The following is a 12460-nucleotide window of genomic DNA, read 5'->3' as shown; positions in this document are numbered from 1 at the left end:
CAGTGCTAGTTCTTATGGACTTGGTGGTCCTTTGGCCTTATGCAGCACAGCTCTTGCTATGTTCCTATGTTGATAAAATATTTGCAAATGGTAGGGGCATGGATTCCCAGGCTGCATTTTTATGGAAAAGGTGCCCTGATGAGCTCTACCTCTTTCAGAGAGGTTATCTAACTTAATTTTCTGCTCTGCTTCTACTAGCTGACTTTTGAGTTACCTTGTACTTTTGCACAGGTTATTTGCACAGATGGGCTGCAAATATATTGTATGATGTTCAGTTGATGTCTGGTTCTTTGATGTTCTGTTGATGTGTGTAGTGCCACTTTGGAATGTAAGATAAGGCAGGGTAAAAAAAAAAAAAGTTCTAAAAAATCATTCTAGGCATCAGTTTTTCTGACCTCCTACATGTCATGCTCTTTCCCTTCAATTTCACCCCAAAATATTCTTACCTGTAACTTTGAACTCAGTTGTTCGTCGTATCAGCTTTCCTTCAAATTTTAGCTCACAAGTATAATTCCCACCATCTTCTTCCTGAACATCTTGTATTAGTAGAGTGTTCTCTTTCTGAACTACTAGATTTCTCCACATTTTTGGCTTACACTCCTGCAAAAAACAAAACAAAAAAACAAACGGAGTCTTAACTTGGCATGGTAAAGTAATGTTGCATGAAATAGAGCGTCCAGATCAAGGAAAGTAATAGTGGGCACTCTATTCTGCCTTGCTCAGATCCCATCTGGAGTACTGTGTCCTGCTTTGGGCACCATAGGATAACAGGATAACAAAAACCTGGAATGTGTACAGAGGATGATGACCAAGATGATCAAGGATCTGGAAACCAAGCCTTATGAGGAACGGTTGGGGGAGTTGGGTATGTTAAGCCTGAAAAATAGGAGACTGAGAGGAGATATGATAAATCATATTAAAATATCTGAAGGGCTGTCACATGGCAGCTTGCTTTTTGCTGCTCTCGAGGGGAGGACTGAAACCAATGGCTTCAAGTTACAAGAAAGGAGATTCCAACTAAACAATAGGAAGAACTCTGTGACAGTAAGAATGGACGGAATAGGCAGAAGGTAGTGGAGTCTCCATCACTGAAGGTTTTTAAGCAGAGTTAAATGACCATCTGTCAGGGACTCTTTAGCTGTGATTCCTGCATTGCAGGAGGTTGGACTACATGACCCTTGAGATCCCTTCTAACTGCACAATTCTATTATTCTATTATTAAATATTGGATGCTGGACTAGTTGGGTCATTGACCTGATCCAGAAGGCTCTTAGGTTCATCCCCTAAACTGCCCTGAGATTGGCAGGCCTTATGCGCACTTCTACTTCTTTTTTGTATCTGTATAGGGTTCCATTCCCAGTCTCCCACATGTGTTGGCAAAGCACTTATAAGTGTGCCCCATCCTGTTATGCCCCATTACGCCCCGCCCCCGGTTCCTCCCCTGCTTTGCCTCCATCTGGCTCCAAATGGACTCGCGCATTGGTGGCCGGACGTCAATTGGACACACCTAAAATGGCTGCCGCCTGTAGTTTATCAGCTTTTCAGACCCACAATCTGGTTACCTTTCAAAGCACTTAGTTTTATCATTTGGGCCCATCAATTATGGACCGGCTGGCAAACCCAAAATCAAACTTTTTGAATAATTGGTATGTTTGTTATTGTAGCTACACCTTCTCTGCCTTGAAATTGCTAATACCTCTTCTATTCTTGTCTCACAAAAGTCACGTTAACGACTCCCTGCCCTTCACCTGCCAGTCTGATAGGTTTTCTTTCAAATTTTCTTGTCTATCTTCAATAATAAGAGAAGAGCCGAAAGACAGATCACATATTGCTGCCTAAATTCCACCCCCACTTCCCATCTCTCATCCCCCCACTCCCACTCCCACCCCTCAGAGGAGAACAGCTTTTCTATTTAAGCCTTGCTCATTCAATTACATCTTGACTCCTGCACTCAATCCATGTTGTCACAACAATCCTTTAGGCCTAATGGCGCTACGGAAACAGTAACAAAGACCATAATTGTGCAAATCCTTAAGAGAGGCATTTCACGGGCAACATTTCCATAATAAAGAAAACTTACACTATGGTTAAATATAAGAGTTTTGATGGAAAGTATTCCGCCTGGAGCAAATGTTTGGATGTATTAACAAAATCATGTGTTAAGTACTGTGGACTGGGCTTTTACCCTTCTAGACTGATACTTCAAATGGCAGGAAGTCATCTCTGCATAAGAGGAATACAGATATTGGGGAAAGTCCATGGCTCAGTGGCAAAGCATTTGTTTTGAATGCAGAAGGTCCCAAGTTCAATCCTATGCATCTCTAAATGGCTGGAAATGACCCCTGAAAGCCTAGAGAGCCATTGCCAGTCATTGTAGACCAGTGTTTCACTGTTTGGGACAAGACCCACCAATGGATCTTGAGCCATTTTCAGGTGGGTCTGCCCATGCCTAGTGTCTCTTCAGTTGCTTTCTCCACCAACAACAGAACCAGCAACTCCTTGCATGCTGAGCAAAGGTGGTCTGGATATAGAGTGTTAGATATTCTTGTGTGAGAGAATCATTTGTTCCAGAAACAGAGAAGAACAGAGAAGTTTCAAGAAGCAACAGAATGCTGAGAAGGTTTTGTCTATGCTAGGACGTTTTCTGTGGGAACTGTTCTTTGGAAATGCACAGTGCAACAGGAAGCACTGATAACAATGGTTCTGTGTAGCTTCTTGTGAGTCTCTTGCTTGCATCTTGCAGTGAGAGAAGCAGAGAGAGAGTCTTGGACTCTTGTTGGACTCTAAGTTTCTTCTTCTTCTTTGGTGATCATTCGTAGCCAAGTAAGATTGTCTTCCATAAACACGGTTTTAACAATGAGTCCGTAAGTGACTGTGGAGGCCAATTCTGGATCCACATGTCCTTCCACAGTGGGGACATTGGTTTCCAGGCGGAAGTTGTGGATTTGCCAAGCATGCCTTCCTCTTAGCATGTTTCTCCCTTGCGTCCTGAGTTCAAGTGTCTTCAAAGCCCATGACACCTTTGGTCAAGGCTGTTCTCCAACTGAAGCGCTCGCAGGCCAGTGTTTCCCAGTTGTCAGTGTTTATACTACATTTTTTGCCTTGAGACAGTCTCTAAGCATGGCAGTGACGAATGCCTGTATATATTTCCTACCAATATGCTTTCCTGCCTGTCAAGTAAACCTCTACTGAATCTTTATGGCATCCATGAATGTTTATCGCCTACTGTGTGTACCTTCAACCCCAAAGACGCTTCCAAAGAAGGAGCTGCATTGAGTTGTAACTCTGCTGAGTATGGATACTGGCACACACGTACAGAGAAAGTGATGCTGGACCTGATCCTACTAAAACATCCATCAGAGGTTGATGGATTGATCCAACATACAGATCTTAGAATCAGAGGATTGTAGAGTTGGAATCTAGTCCATCCCCCTGCAATGCAGGAATCTCAATGAAAGCATCTATAGCAGATGGCCATCCAATTTCAGAAGGTCTCCTTTCTCTGAGAGAAAGGGCCAGGGGTTATGTGTTGAAAGACATTAGACAGAGAGGTAAAAAGTAATTATCAAAAAAAGTAAATATTTATCAGCAGTAAATATTTATCAGCAGTAAAAAGTAAATATTTATCAGCAGCAGAATTATTATAGTGTTAAATAATCTGGGGATATAAATAAAAGAGATAAGAAAGGAAAGCTGTTGTAGAAGGAGAAGGTGAACACAAAAGGACCAGGAAAAAAGAATGAAAGATACTGGTCATTTGGTGTGGACCTCTGCAAATAAAGTACAAGCCGAGTATGAAAGGAGAATGGCAGAAGAAATTACAGGAGATGGGTAAAATAAAAAACACTTTGAGAGTAATGCAGGAGTGGGAAGGGGAAAATATAAAAGGAAAGGCCTTCCCCACTTTGAGCCATTGGATCAGCACCTTTTGCCTAAAATGTGGAGGCTTAGTCATGATACCTCCAGAGCAAATGTTTGCACTTAGCCTGAGGAAAACTGAGCTATGGAACTCTTTACAACAAGGGAAACACTGTTAGTGGTGCCAGTAATTTCCAGTCGATTATGCCAAACGCTGCCTCCATGTGTCACCATTTTGTGACTGGCAGGCCTCAGCATTTCCCACCTTTCACAAGTGGGACCTGGGGGTAGTAGGTCTATGAATTCCTGGTGTAGACAGTACTGAGACCAGTGGTTCAACACTGTGCAAGATAACTTCATGTGTTGCTGTGAACCTCAAGAGTTTTGCTTGCCACTGTCAAAGAACCCAAACTGCAGGGTTTGTTCTGCCACTGCAAGACCCACTGGGGTAAATTCACAATTTCAACATGCATAAAATATAGCAACCCAGGGGATAGTCTGATGTGTTCCCTTCCCCACACAGCAATCGTTTTCTCCCTCCTTCTCTTTTTTTTAATGTCTTGTTGCCACATTGCTCTTTTTGATGTACAATATCAATTCTGCTCAATTTAATCAATGTGACAGCTTAATAGTTAGCTGTCACCCATCAGGCAGATGTGGTATAACTTATGTGGGGCACACTAATAATGAAAGAGGAAAGAGTTCGGAGAGCTGGTGTAGCAAAGCGACCAACCTACAAATAAGAAAGCTGCTGGTTTGAATCTGGCCTCTGCCATGAACTCACTTAGGCCAGTGTTCTTAAACTGGGGTCACCATATGTTGTCAGACATATGTTGTTCCTGGCCATTGGCTCAGCTGGTTGGGTCTGATGGGAGTTGTAGTCTGACAGCAACTGGGGATTCAAGGTTAAAGGGCACTGCTTCAGGTAAGCCATTCTCTGTTAGCTTCAGTCTCCCCATCTGCACTATGAAGGTTAACAATATTTACGTAGTATTTATGTATAAAGATACTTGTACATCGCAATTTTGAAAAAAGAAACATAAAAAACATAAAAGTAGTTTACACCAATTAAAACCACATGAAGTTTTAAAATCATAGATCACCAGCTAACTATTATAGGATTTTTATTATTATTAATTGACTGTGTAAGGCAGGCAGCATAGAGCAATTTTCAGCAATTTTTCAAGAAGACATGCGCTGAAAATCTATTGGAGTGGACCAATTACACTAGAGACCTGATTTCCTATCAATGTCAGATGAGCCTCACCAACTCAGGAGACAACTAGTGATGCTCCTATAGATTATCTTGGTGGTTGAGCTGGAATTTAAGTGTTTGGATAGTCCCTAAGGCACTCTGGACCTCCACTTTTCATGGCTTTATAAATTAGCACAAGGACCTTGAAGCTGGCTCAGCAGTAAGTGGACAGTCAGTACCGATGCTTTGCACAATGGTATCACAGGTTGTTGACCAGATACCCCCACCAGCAGTCTGTCTGGTCCATTCTGCACCAGCTTGAGCTTACAGACCACACTTAAGGGCAACCCCACATATAGCTGGGGTTGGTGAGTAAAGAATTGATTGAAAAATCACTTTGACTTTTTAAAATGAAATTGCGGTATACAAGTGTTTTTGAAGACTTTGTCCAACTCAAAGCCCCACTGCTCTTATATTTCCAAAATGCACTCAGCTGTAATCTATGACTGGCTTGGGCATTCGGCATGATGAACCACAATGGCACCGTCAAGGCACATCATTGGAGCAGTAGCTCTGGGGCTTACACAGCAGACAGAAACACAACTAATTTTTAAGTGAAGTAATACACCAAGGATGCAGAACCTTTTTCAGCCTGGGAACCACATTCCCTTCTTGGCAATAGTGGGCAGATCTGGAGACAAACGTGGGAAGAGCAACAAATTCCTGCATTGCAGGGGGTTGGACTAGATGACTCTAGGGGTTCCTTCCAACTCTAAGATTCCATGATTTGCAAGTTTACCTTTGTACCGCAGGCTAGTTTCTACACACACCCCTCTCTGCCTTTCATCAACACAAATAAAAGGCATTATCAGTGTTCAAGCATGCATTGCAGCCAGACAGAAACACACAAGGAGGGATTCAGGGGAGCTTGACCTGGGAAGGGATCCAGGGGCCAGATAGAGAAGCTGGGGACATGTTTGGCCATGAGCTTGAAGTTCCTCACCCCTGTAATGAATAGAAGTCTAACAAGGGGACCTTCTACTAAGACCTTTAAAATCATGAGCTGTAGCCAATGTTAGCCTCATTGGAATGAATGAATGAAAATGACTACAGGTGAAACTCGGAAAATTAGAATATCGTGGAAAAGTTCATTTATTTCAGTAATTCAACTTAAAAGGTGAAACTAATATTTGAGGTAGACTCATGACATGCAAAGCGAGATATGTCAAGCCTTTATTTGTTTTAATTGTGATGATCATATCTCATATATTAGTTTCACCTTTTAAGTTGGATTACTGAAATAAATGAACTTTTCCACGATATTATAATTTTCCGAGTTTCACCTGTCTTAGGTCCATTAATTTCCGGGGGGTTACTTAGTTAAATACAGCCCTACATAGCCGCAACCAGTGGAGGCTGGTCCATTAGGATGAATGAGGCATTGCTCCCACCAAACTCAGCCTGTCCTCAGCTAGCCCCCAACTTTCCTACTCATCTCCCTCCTTTGCCTCAGCATTTTTTAAAATAAAACTCAGTAGGGAAGAGTTTGGGAGCAAAACCAGAAGTGGTTGGCTCTCCTTGCTTTCTGCCCTTCTACCCCCAATAGGCCCCAGCCTCCACTGACTACACCACAGTCCATGGATGGGACTCTTCCTCCTCTTCAATGCACAAGGATATGGCTGCTCTGTCTTACAGTTTCCTCTTTAAGTGGACCAGCTTGTATAAATTTCTCCAGACGTTTGGGGGCAAAGCTGCCTTAATAGCTGACAAGATACAAGAAGAGAAGAAGATCTCGTTTATCCTTGCCCCATGTCACAGTGCATGCTTTTGTCAGCCTTCGTTGAAATATGCAGGGATCTTGTGAATGAAAAAACAGACTGACAGAGCATCACTGGGCTCCCTGCTCTCTTCTGACATATCATGGCTCCCTGCATGTCATCCCAGTTCCAAATAAATTATTTGTGCACAAACCGAACACAGTGAGGCTGATGAGATGGAACTCAAATTGCCCAATTTCACATTGGCAGCTGTACTCAAACAAAGTGGTGCTGGACTGATGGAAACTCCCTGCTTGACATTCCAATTTATGTCTAGTGAAGAAATTTCTTGCCTTGTGTGGCATTCCATTATTTTTATAAATATATATAAATGCAAATTTGTATTACTTTTAATTTTTTTGCAATAACTCCCTCCCCACAAGAACTAGAAAAGTGTTTGGTGGCCTCCAGATGTTGTTTGACTACAATACTCATTATCTCTGACAAATCACTATGCTAGCTGGGGCTGATGGGAATTGTAGTCTAACAGTCTCTGATGGGCACCATGCTGGCTAATCCTAACCAGGAAGAAGAAAGGAAGGGAGGGAGGGAGGGAGGGAGGGAGGGAGGGAGGAAGGAAGGAAGGAAGGAAGGAAGGAAGGCTAGATGAAATTAATGAGAAAGAAGGAAAATGAAGAAAGGAGGTGGATCAGCCCATGACTAAAGGAAATTCACAAGTTGCAGTACTTCAAGCTTATAATGAAATTCCAATCTAGTAGGTATAGGTACCTATCTAGTACAAATGACAATGATGTAAATATCTTAATATCTGAAACAATATGAGAATTGAAATACAGTCATGCTTTGAATTTTGCGGTTACACGGATTTTGCGATGAAGTTCTTCAACTGACTAATGTTTACCAAAAAAAATATCCTATGAGAAAGTGTGCATAAAAATGATTGTGTTAGTGAAAGCAGCATAAAAATATATTATGGGAAATTGCTTTTAAAAATGGGTAGAGCTGTCAAAGCTTGAATACCAAAATGTGCTTTTTTGTTGTTAGGGGACCCCAATTTCCCTCACTCACAGTGCTACAATTCCCAGAGCAGTTCAACAATCAATCCCTCTTCCCAGGGAATTCTGAGAATTGTAGCTCTGTCGGGGGAAATAGGGATCTCCTAACAACTCTCAATGCCCTCAACAAACTATACCTGCAGAGATCCTGAGAGCCCTACTCCTGCCTCTCTCTGCCAGGCCTAGGGTGGGGCCTGACAGACTACAAAAGGGCTGTCGCTGCCCAGCAGAGAGTACTGTTTACATTATTTTAAACTGCCTTTTAATTGTGCTTTTTATTTTACTTTTTAAAACTGTTTTTAATTGTTTTGAACTTTTTATGTGTTGGAGTGGGAGGTTATCCAGCTGTTTCTGTTTATATTTTGATTACAGTGGTACCTCGGGTTAAGTACTTAATTTGTCCCGGAGGTCCGTTCTTAACCTGAAACTGCTCTTAACCTGAAGCACCACTTTAGCTAATGGGGCCACCTGCTGCCGCATCGCCGCTGGAGCACAATTTCTGTTCTCATCCTGAAGCAAAGTTCTTAACCTGAAGCACTATTTCTGGGTTAGCGGAGTCTGTAACCTGAAGCGTATGTAACCTGAAGCGTATGTAACCCGAGGTACCACTGTATGTGTTTTCTGTTTTTATATTGTAATTTTATCTTGTGAACCACGGTGAGACCTGCAGTATAGGGCAGAATATAAATGAAATAATAAAATAAAATAAAATAAAATAAAATAAAATAAAATAAAATAAAATAAAATAATAAAATTACAGCTCCCAGGATTCTTTGAGGAAGTCTGTGACTGTTAAAAGTGGTATGATGCTGCTTTAAAAGTACAGGGCAGATAGGGTCTAAATCCTATTGATTTCAGTGGGGAAAATGGGGTTAGGACAACAGCATTAATAAGGTAGTTAGCCCACCAATGTCTGCCAATTAAGAGCGCAAATTTCAAGAGTTTCACTGCTTTGTGGGCGTCCCTCCTAAACAGGACCCACCTTGCCCCCACTTTACTGGTAGTCCACTGTGTGGCAAATGCCCTTTTTATTCTTTTTAAGAAAGGCTTTTAACTTTTACCATCTGTCTCCTTGTGCTTTTACTCTGCAACTAAAGGGTCGTGGGTGGTGCTGTGGTCTAAACCACTGAGCCTCTTGGGCTTGCCAATCAGAAGGTCGGCGGCTCGAATCCCCACGATGGAGTGAGCTCCCATAGCTCGGTCCCAGCTCCTGCCAACCTAGCAGTTCAAAAGCACGCCAGTGCAAGTAGATAAATAGGTGGCGGGGAGGTAAACAGTGTATCTGTGTGCTCTGGCTTCCGTCACGGTTTCCCGTTGTGCCAGAAGCGGTTTAGTCCTGCTGGCCACATGACCTGGAAAGCAGTCTGTGGACAGACGCGGGCTCCCTTGGCCTGAAAGCGAGATCAGCACCGCAACCCCATAGTCGCCTTTGACTGGACTTAACTGCCCAGGGGTCATTTACCTTTAGCTTTTACTCTGCAACTACCTTTACTGTGAGTGTGTTCTGCTGTTGCTTTTAATAAGCCTTGTTCATATTTAAAACTCTTTGCATTTTATGATGAGCACTTGGCGTTTTATGCATTCTATATGTGCGTGAGTTTTTTTTTCCCTTTCCCTTTGCCACCTTTGACTGCCAGGAAAGGAAGGTTATAGATAAAAAACAACAACCCTACTAATCAAATAAATTGAAGCCATTCCTGTCTACCCAAGCTTTCCTTCACCTTAATTATTATTAATACTCAATGTCTGTGGTCATTGTGATGATATTACTGATGATTCTGTTGGAAATAACTGTATTATATTATTGTGTGAATGGCTTTGCTATTTCCTTTTGCAAATGAAAAGCAACATAGAAGTCTTCAATATATATATAAATATTGCTAGGTTTTTCTTCTGGCACACCAACCTCCAGAATTCCCTCTTCCTTGCAGCTCAGTTGTAGGAGAATGGTGAAGCTTCCAGGACTGGAAGTAAACTTCTTTGCTACTAAAGATGTTCTTGAACCCATAAAATACCACATTTAGAAAGTGACCACAAGGACTAGACATAACCCAGCATGGATCCCACTAGCATTAATGGAATTTCTTTATTCCCTCTGCACTACAAAAGTCTTTCCAGCCTGGTCATGGTGAAGAAATTCGCTGTAAATTGGAGTGCATTAACAAAAAGACAAAACCTATTGCTGTATTACCTTGTACCATATTACATCTGGTTCTTGGTTTCCTGTTTTATAATCCTCAATATCTGGGCAGGAAATTATCTTTGTTCTAGTGATTTCTGATTTTTCTAAGTAGCGAATTGTGCTGTTGTAGCAAAGCCCAGATTCATTTTCTGCAACTGTCAAGGACATTGACACCTTCATGCAATATGTTGAATTTCTGCAGAGAAACAACAAAGGGTAACGTTAGTAATGCTATAATAATAATCATTTTAATAATAATAGAGAATTTTTAGATGCTTTGCTGCTTCATGCACACAAAGCAATGAAGGAAAATCAGGATGTTAAAATTGACTACAATATAAAGGTGATATACCGTCTTAAAAAACACAGATAAAAATACTTTTAAAATCCTAACAGCATTCAGAAATTAAAACATATGAGAAACAAGGTGAGGAGGAGATAAAAACACTGCCACTTTGACAGGCCTTCCACTATAATTTCATTGGGATACGAACTGTTGTATAAATTATGCCAAAGGCCACAGGGTTCAGAAGAAAACAAAGGATTACAACAGAACAAATAATTCATTTGAAGTGAATAACAAGAACCACTCTGGGATCATCAGGCTTTAGCTCAGCCTTTCGCAACTTTGGGTCCCCATATGTTCTTGAACTAAAACTCCCATCATTCCTGACCACTAACCATGCCGGCTAGGAATGATGGGAGTTATAGTCCAACAACATCTAGGGACCCAAGGTTGAGAAAGGCTGCTCTAGCTCTCTGAGCTCTTCCCACAACTTCCTCTTGGTCTGACTACCTCCTCTAGGATATCTCTACGGAACTTATGATATCTTGGAACACATTGCTATAATCGTACACATTTCTACTCCGAAGAAATTTACAAAGATCCAGTAGGTAGGTGATCGGAAAGACCCTTCCTGAGACCCTGGAGAACTGCTGCCGCTCAAATGAGACAAGTTTCCTCAACCTGGTGCCCTCTAGATGTTTTGGACAACAATTCCCTTCTTCTCTGACCATTGGTAATGATGGCTGGGGCTGATGGGAGTTGTTGTCCAAAAACATATGAATGGCTCCAAGCTGGGGAAGGCAATATCGATGTAAATGGACAAATTCTCTAGCAAGGTAACTGCATTCAGATGTTTTCACCTATGCTTGAGGGGGAGTGACTAATTACTAGGATATATGATATTCAGCAATACTATTACCAAGAAATATTGTGCGGTAGATACAGACCAGGTTGAGCAAACATCATGTTCATTGAAACTATAAAGTTATGACTAATTTATACCATTTATTTCAATGGAACCCATGTTCAAGTAACTTGGGCTGTGTACACATTACCAATTTTATTCCTGGCCCAGCATGCACCCTCTGCTGGTGTCTGAAGTCAATGCACAGGACATCAGCCACAAGCCATGGGTATCCTGTAGCTTCTTGAGAAATACTCCTTTTTGATGCACTTTCCTTCAAACCAGCTGCCATCCAATATGAAAATGGAAGCATGCTTAAGCAGAGGCGTGTACATTTCACACAGCCATTACATATGCGCAGATGACAGCTTCAGTGAACTAGGGTTCAGTGTGGGGCACAAAACTAGGTAATGGGCATTGAGTGAAGACATCCCCACCCCCTCTCAGGTGTGTACAGAAGTGTACAAATGTGACTTGAAAAGCCACTATGATGTATACATAGCCTTAGTTTAGATCCAACCCATGTTGTGCTATCCATATTATATACAGTCATTATAGACTAGAACAAAAAAATGAAATAACACAGTCTCTAAGCCTTGGATGCTGTTTTGCTTCCTCAGAAGCCCATGCCCATAAAAATCAGCTGTTTTCTTTTTTTAGCCTTCCATAATTATTCACACCGACCCCATCAAGATGACAACCCCCTCCCTGATGTTGTTGGACTACAACTCCCATCATCCCTGGCCATTGGCTATGCTGGCTGGACCTGATTTTATTTGGTGTCCAGCCAGCATCTCAAGAGGCACAAGCTAGCCACCGCTGTTTGAAATCGTAAGATGAAATATTAAGGGTGGGAAAGTGGTTTTAAAATGCTCACCTTTCACTGCGCTAGACAAACACCGTTAAAACAGCTCACACTGCTACTTATTATGGTGTTATCATCAAGTATTTACAGACTGCACAGGAATGTTGCAACCCAATCTGTCACATTCTGAGTTTCATTAGGCATGATAGGAAACACAGCCCTTTAAGAGCAGAGTACAAAGGATGACAGATCTCTTAATGAGGACTGTATTTCCCCATCATGCCTCTTTTTGTCACTTTAATTGGGTACACCAAAGCCAAAGGGGTTTGGAATAAGACTGACATGTTGGATGGTTACAAACCATCAAAGAGAAACCCTTGGGAGGAATTTGCCACAA

The 12460-nt window shown here is 41.7% G+C and overlaps 1 protein-coding gene across 6 annotated transcripts in view; it reads right to left on the bottom strand.

Annotated features, from left to right (window-relative positions):
- Positions 1–12460, bottom strand: part of IL1RAPL2 (interleukin 1 receptor accessory protein like 2) — a 484356-nt gene that overhangs the window by 190075 nt on the left and 281821 nt on the right. For all 6 annotated transcript variants that reach the window (XM_083422319.1, XM_083422315.1, XM_083422316.1 and 3 more), the window contains 2 exons: positions 10078–10264; positions 447–600 (listed from right to left, as the gene is read on the bottom strand). In XM_083422319.1, the coding sequence (XP_083278445.1) occupies positions 447–600; positions 10078–10248 (325 nt within the window). In that variant the 5' untranslated portion in view covers positions 10249–10264. The remainder of the gene's footprint in view (positions 1–446; positions 601–10077; positions 10265–12460) is intronic.

Source organism: Podarcis tiliguerta (genome assembly GCF_965153285.1).
Source record: "Podarcis tiliguerta genome assembly, chromosome: Z".
Lineage (NCBI taxonomy): Eukaryota > Metazoa > Chordata > Lepidosauria > Squamata > Lacertidae > Podarcis > Podarcis tiliguerta.
The sequence above is the reverse complement of the archived record's forward strand: the minus strand, read 5'-3'. Positions and strand labels throughout refer to the sequence as shown.